Below are 7,562 nucleotides of genomic sequence, written 5' to 3'. Positions count from 1 at the left end.
CGTCTGGTGGCACTCACGTCAAAGGCGCACAGAGGAGTGAGAGACTCCCTAACTCGGTCCCACGAACGCCCCACAGAACACGTCTGGTGGCACTCGTGTCAAAGGCGCACGCTCCTTCGTATGCCACATCAGTACAACGACTAAAGGAGGCTGCACTCCGAGGCTGGGCTCGTTCCAACAGCCTTGGGTCCACGGCAGGACCACACGAAAGGATTCATCCTTGACGCCTCACGCTGGGAGTGCCGTCATCGCCAGGGGACACAGTCCTGCACGCTCCTCTATCGGGAGCTGAAATTATTACAACGCTCTCCCTTTAGACCGCTCAGCACCACTGTACAGAGGCGGGGACTGCTCCCAGTTTTACGTCCTCGGAACAGTGAGCCTCATTTTCTAACACTCCAGGCATCATTTGACCTCAGTTTTGGTCATGTCAAGTTTTCTCCTACGCTACCCTGAACTCTGGTAGCATAGTGGCTAAGACACTTGCCTGCTAACCAGACGGCTGGCGGTTCAAACCCACCAGCCACTCCTCGGAAGGAAGGTTGGGCAATCCTGCTTCCGTAGTGATACTGCCTCGGAAACCCAAGGAAGGGTCGCTGTGAGTCGGGGCCGACTCGACGGCACATAACAACAACAATAACAACCCTGAACTTGGCTTTAACTCCACTTGGGGCTTAGCGATGGGCTCTGGGATGGAGGCGGTGGCAGGGAGACGCGGGCGCCCGACTCCATGGCAGACTCCATACCTTCCCCAGCTTCGCTCTCAGCCTTCTCTCCTCCATCCTGGTCTTCAGCAGCTCCACGTCCTCCTTGGTGCCGTTCAGCACGATGACATCCTCCTCCTGGAACGCAGAGCCGCACTGCAGGGGCACAGGAGAGGGAAAGATGCTATCAGCGTGGGGAGTGGGCCACCACCCCCAGACCGCCTGGAGCCCCATCCTCTGCCCCTCAAGCTCCTGGTCAATTCTTATCGGTTTCCCTGCTCCACCCTGGCTGAGCCAGCGTGCACGTCAAAGGCCTGGTTCTGAAGCCCTTGTATGCAGAAAAGAGTCAGCCTTGCTGGGCTGAGAACCTGGCCTTCAAAGGGCCCATCTGTGGGGCTGGTCCTTGGCTGGAGCCTGAGAACTTGGATTCTGGGAGGGTTCCCAGCACCCCTCAACTGCTAAGAGGCTCCCATGCCTACTTTCCTTCTTGCGGGAGGGGGAGTGGTGCAGAAATCACGCTGCACCCCTCGGCTGGCAGCGCACTGCCTGCTTAGAACACGGGATGCTAAGAGGAGGCTCTCAAAGGCAGGCTTGATCGTATTTCCTGACTGACATGCCTTTGGGAAAACGGTTCCATAGAGACACCAGTTATGCACGAGCACGCTCACTGCTTATGGTACACAACTCGGGCTTACTAGCTGTCAAACATCACCATAATCTAACGCTAGAATATTTTCAGCACCCCAGAGAGAACCCCCATGCCCATGAGCAGTCACTCCTCAGTGCCCTGTCCCCAGTCCCTGGCCAACACTGCTTTCTGTTGCTATGGATTTGCCTGTTTTGGACATTTCAGGTACTGGAACCAGGCAGTATGTGGTCTTCTGGGATTGACTGCTTTCAATTAGCATAATGTTTTCAAGGCTCCTCCATGTTGCAGCTTGTCTCAGTACTTCATTCTTTTTTACTGATGAATAATACTCCACTGCACGACAGACCATATTTTATTCTTCTATTCCTCACTGACAGGCATTTGCGCTGTTCCCACCTTCTGCCCATTAGGAATGCTGCTGCTAGAACACTCAGGACCTAGTTTTTGTGTGGCCACGCCTTTCACCTGCCTTGGATTGCTACCTGGGGAAGAAACGGCTGGGTCAATGCTAACTTGACAACTACCTCCCCGAGGAACTGCCAAACTGCTTTCCCAAGATGCACCATTTTACATTCCTACCAGCAATGCATGAGTGTTCCAATTTCTCCACATCCTTGCCAACACTTGCTTTTGTCTGGATGATACTCACCTTTGTGTCTGTGAATGTATCTCACTGAGGTTTTTATCTGCACCTTCCTAATTACTAATGATGTCGATTATCTTTTCACAAGCTTTTTGGCTATTTGTATATTTCATGGGGAAATGTCTATTCAGACCTTTTGCCCCTTTTTAAACTGGGCTATTTGTCTTTCTCTTACCAAGCTGTAAGAGTTCTTTATATTTTCACTTTCTTGATCACATCCTTTGAAGCACACAATATTTTAACTTTCATGAAGTCTACCTGATCTAGCTTAATCTTCTATCATTTGTGCTTTTGGTGTTGCAGCTGACTGAGCCCTGCCTCACCTAAGATGATGAAGGTTTACTCCTGTCCTCTCCCAGCGTTGCATGGTTTTAGCTCTGGCAGGGAGGTCACACATCTACTAGAATTACTCAGTGTGTGTGATGTGAGGCAGGGCTCCCCAGAAACTCTTTGCACGTGGAGACCCAACTGCCCCAGCACCATTTGTTGAAAAGGCTAGCACTTCTCCACTGAACTGCCTTTGGGGCCTCTGTTGAATATCAAATGATCCCAAGTGTGAGGGTTTATTTCTGGACTCAACTCTATTGATCTATAGCGGTCCATCCTCATGGCAGCACTACACTGTTTGGATTACTGTGACTAAGATGAGTTTTTTTTTAAACAACTACACACAAATGAATCAGCCAACAAAACTCCCCACCCCCTCAGTTCCAACTGCTATAAAAAGCAACTGGATCAAATGTTTTAATCAGAAATATTTAAAAAACATGCCAAATAAAGTCTGTTAACTGAAATACTTCATCACACCGCTGGATACTGTCTTTGTACACATTGTGGTAGGCATCCAAATAAAACAAGAATAGCTCTGAGTGAAATGGAGCAGTAACTTTGACCCACAATGCCCAGAATGTTTCAGGAAAAAACACCTGCGCACAAGACAAGATGGGGAAGTGCTCTCGGCTTAAAAGTTGCCAAAGACTTTCCAACATACAACCAAAAAACCCAACCCACTGCCATCAAGTCGATTCCGACTCCCAGCGACCCCCACTGGGTTTCTAAGGCACTAAATCTTTATGGAAGTAGACTGTCTCATCTTCCTTCAGTGGAGCAGCTGGTGGATTTGAACCACCAACCTTTTGGTTAGCAGTCAAGTGCCTCAGGCGCTATGCTACCAGAGCTCCTTCCAACATATAGAGGGTATCAATAAGTGTCTGCTAACGGAAAAGAGGACAGCAGTGTCTCAGTGGTAACATTCTCCCTACCACGTGGAGTCCTGGTTTTGACCCCGGCCAATGTCCCTCGAGCGCACACCACCCCTCTGCAGTGGAGGCTTGCATGCTGCTATACTGCCAACCAGGTTGCAGGAGAGCTTTCAGATTGAGATGAACCAGGAAGAAAGGCCTGGGGATCTAGTTCAGAAGATGAGCCAATGAGAACCCTACGGGCCACAGTGTCACAGTGGTCTAATCTGCAGCCACTCTGGTCCAAACGTTCTCCTTTGCTAGGGACGGTCTGTAAATATTCTTGAATGAAAGGACCATTCTTTGACCACAGTGCCTATGGCTGGCACCCTAGGGAAGTTACAGGTGAATAACTAAGGGAGCTGCGCAAGGAAGACATCCCACTGGACGTGGCTCTGAAGAAAGGAGCCTGTTGTCAGCTCTTGGTTAGCGAGGCTGGGCGCGGGAGGGGCAGCCTGCCCTGCAGCATGTGGTTCCCTGGGGAGGCCCGTGCTCGGAGGTTTGGGTACAGCTGTCCCCTGGGGTTCTCTTCCTTGGAGAGGGAATGAAAAAGAATCTGCAGGAACAGAATCGGGGCCTGGGGCCAGGGCCTGGCTACGGCGTACATCGTCCTCCTGAGCATACTGCCAAGAGGCAGCAGGAGTCGCTCTCTCCTCACTGGTCCACACCCCCCAGCCCCCGGATTCCGGCTGCCTTTCTTCCCACTCGCCCTGCTGTCCCCCTCTCCCACAGTTTCGGGGATTAGTTACAGGCCGTGGATCCTCCCCTGCACTCGGCTGTGCTGAGTGTCACCTGCTCAGAGTTTTTAAAGTTGAATGAGCCACAAACAGTACAAAGTTGTGTGTGTCTGTTTTGCTGTTGTTGGGGGAGGGAGGTCTCACATGACAAAGTGAGGTATCCTGCTCTTTTGAAAATTTGCAAGATCCATTAATGCCAAACCCACGCCCTACACAGCCTCCCTTGCTTGGGCCTGAGGAGGGCTCCCTGGGAACCGGCACATACTCTCCTGGTCGCTGTGGGCCAGTGACCTGCTACAGGCCTGGCCCTGGTGGGCTTCTGCCTGACCCCAGGCAGCGGAGTACAGTGGCTGGTCCCTGAAATAAGGGCACTAAGTAGGGATCCACCTGCACCCACCAGACTGGGTTGTCCTCCGTGGGTATAAGGATCAGAGGGCCGCTTTGGAAAGGGAGTGGTTACTGTTACCAAATGTTTTGATCAAAGATTCTATAGAAGAATCCTGATCAAAGGGGGGAAATACAGAACAGAATTTCAAATTCTCACAGACTCCTGCCTTGCTGGAGCCAGGGAGGCTGGATGAACCCCTGAAACTACTGCCTGGGATCATCTTTAAACCTTAAACCGAAACTACCCCCGAGTCTCCTTCAAACCAAACAACAGTTTAGCTTCAGGAGGGAAGAATGTCTGCCTGGAGCACTGGCCTCTTGTAAACGACAATCTGGACGGGATCAAACTGGTAACAGCAACGTTTCCATCGAAAGGCTGGACAGGAAGCTTAGGGGCAGGGAGTTCATGTCAATGGGGGGGAGAATTTGGAAAAAGGGGGTGAGCAAGGTCCCACAGCCCAAAGAACGCAATCAGTGTCAATGAATGTCGTGGGGGTGGATTTCACTTTCGTAAGATCCGCTTCTGCCTTCTTTGAAAAGATGGCAGGTCTGGGAGCACTGGCCCACACTCTCACAGGACCACTGACTGCTGAAGCCGGGCAGGCACTGCCCTCTAGTGGGCATTCCCCTCGCCAGTCCGCACCACTCCCTACTGCCTCCCCCACTCATGACCCACTCCGTGGTACATCACTTACACAGATGGAATAGGGGTGTAGTATCTGCAACAAACCAGGCTGCGTGCATCTCGGAACCGGGATCCACTGATACACAGCTCATCTCCACAGAACCTCGTTCCCCATGTGGCACTTCCCGGTTTATCATCAGTGAACGTGTGCCTGTGCATCTGTGGAGACTTCTGTACCACATGCTCACCCCCCTTCTGAGCGGTTCCTCCCCAAGATCACACACTCACTGCCCTGAGGTTTCCCACCAGCCTTGCAGACTGCTGCTGTTACTTTAAGGTGCCCTGGTGGCACAGAGGTTAAGTGTTTGGCCAACTGAAAGGTCTGCAGTTGGAACTCACCAGGCTTTACATGGGAGAAAGAAGAGGGCGTGTGCTTCCATAAAGATTTACAATCTTGGAAACCCTGTGGGGCTGTGTGTAGTACCCACAGGGCAGTTTCTAAAAAGCATTCCAGGTGCCAATTGTGGGGGGGGGGCACAGCTGCAGCCAGACTCACAGTCTGTCAGTGTGGCCGTTCCCTCACCCAGAGACCTGTCCTTTCCTGGTTCTCGCCAGATATAATGTTTACTTAACAAACTCATGGAATCTGAGCACAAAGGCTCTCACCACTGCACAGCTGCCTGCATCTACTTTCATGTAACACACACACACAGACACACACACACACACACGCTCAAACGCGCCAATACTGCAACCACTTCAGATTAAACAGACGAGATCCTATCCGCCCAGTTAAGCCTTCCGGAAACCGCAGCAGCAACGTGAGAGCGACGTGCGTCCCAGAGTCAGCCCGTGAGAGGGAACCCCTCACTTGTGTGACTGAGTATCCGGTGCAGGTGTCTGGTGTGAGCTGAGGACTAAGTCACTAAGGCATGTGGCTTGCATATCTCAGCTCCACAATTCTTTTTCTGTTTAATGCAGTAAATGTTTATGTAACAAACGGCGGCACCTGTACAGTCTCACGCACAGTTCAGCGAGTGGACCTTATGCCCTGCACTTGGCTCAAGCGTGCCCCTCCTCCACCTTCGGGCTTTCCCATCAGCGGTGCCCAGAGCCCCCGGCACTGAGTGCCCCTCGGTCCGGCCTGCACCGGTCACCACCAGCAGCTGTCTCTAGGCACTTGCCTGCTCTAGACGCGCCACATAAGTGGCCCCCCACCGCAGCTGCCCCTTTGTGCTGCAGTGTTTCCATGGTTCGCCCTTGGGCAGGACGCATCGGGGTCACTTCTTTTATGCGTTTTTCTTATATTTGGGGGAGGGGGGAGTAAAAGTAACAGATCTGTCTTCGTTAAGCCTAAAGAGAGTACAGAAAGTGAGAGAATCTTTAAAACCAGAAAAGGGAACAATGTGAAGAGGAAACGTGTCCACAAGAGGAGAATAAAAGAGCAGAGCCACTAACTGCACCGGCGGCGGTGGCCAGTGCGTGCCAAGAGCCCCTGGTTACCATGCTATGGCACGAAGTCGCCTCTGGGTGGAGCTCCGGAGACAGAAAGGGCACCGGTCTAGCCGCGCCCCTGAGTTAGGGTTCTCTAGAGCCGCGCCCCTGAGTTAGGGTTCTCTAGAGCCGTGCCGAAGTGCCCGGAGTTTTCTGACAACTATTTAAGTAGGCAGGACTCTACAGTGACTTCACCCCTTTAACGAAAAAGGACCAGCTACCCAAGCGCGGCCCCCCGCCTCTGCAAGCACTCGAAGAATCTGACCTTGGCCGCTCGGGTTTCCGCCCGCGCTTCCGGAAGGCGCGAACTGCTCGGCTCGGCGGAGCTCTGCCCTGTCCTGGTGTTTGCTAAGGCGGTGCCTCGCCCTCAAGAAATACCGAGAAGTCAACGCACCATTTTCATCTCCAGGCCACTCCTCGGAAGGAAGGTTGGGCAGTCCTGCTTCCGTAGTGATACCGCCGCGGAAACCCAAGGAGGGGTGGCTGAGAGTCGGGCCCACTCAACGGCACATTACAAGTCAGAACCAACAAGCTAGAAGTCTCCAGGGAAAAACGCCACAAAACCTGCCGAGCAACCCCGTCCATGTGATTTAAGCTGACAGAGAAGCTACGGCGGGAGAAGCAGGCTGGCGCCGGCCGAGAGCCCGCCCACGGGCCCTGCTGCGCCCCATGCCGGCGGCTGGGCACTGAGCAGCCGCTCGGAGCCTGGTTCCGCGTGACCCGTCCAGGGACTGCTGTGCCCCTCCAGGTCCCTACAAGGTAGGCGATACCGCACAGCCGTGCGCAGCTGAGGAATGGCGACTCGGGAGAGGTTCTGTCCCTGCTGCAGACAGCCCAGCTAGTGCGAGGTAGGACTGGGAGACCCCACGGGGCCCCAGCAAGGCCCACTGCTCGGGGTACAGACTAACCGCTGTGGGGGACCATCAGGCGGATTCCGACTCCCAGGGAGCCTGGGTGGCAGAGAGCTGCCCCACAGCGTTTCCCGGGCTGTCATCACTGCAGGGGCAGGGTGCCAGGCCCTTCTCCCGTGGAGCAGAGGGTGGGTCTGGACCACTCATCGCTCAGTCAGCAGCCAACTACTT

The 7,562-nt window shown here is 53.5% G+C and overlaps 1 protein-coding gene across 1 annotated transcript in view; it reads right to left on the bottom strand.

Annotated features, from left to right (window-relative positions):
* RTF2 (replication termination factor 2) overlaps window positions 1-7,562 on the bottom strand; it is a 43,474-nt gene that overhangs the window by 3,548 nt on the left and 32,364 nt on the right. The window contains exon 6 of the mRNA XM_007955588.1: window positions 747-860. Coding sequence (XP_007953779.1) covers window positions 747-860 — 114 coding nt within the window. The remainder of the gene's footprint in view (window positions 1-746; window positions 861-7,562) is intronic.

Source organism: Orycteropus afer, unplaced genomic scaffold, assembly GCF_000298275.1.
Source record: "Orycteropus afer afer isolate SDZICR_OR568_19922 unplaced genomic scaffold, OryAfe1.0 scaffold00515, whole genome shotgun sequence".
Taxonomy (NCBI): domain Eukaryota; kingdom Metazoa; phylum Chordata; class Mammalia; order Tubulidentata; family Orycteropodidae; genus Orycteropus; species Orycteropus afer.
The sequence above is the reverse complement of the archived record's forward strand: the minus strand, read 5'-3'. Positions and strand labels throughout refer to the sequence as shown.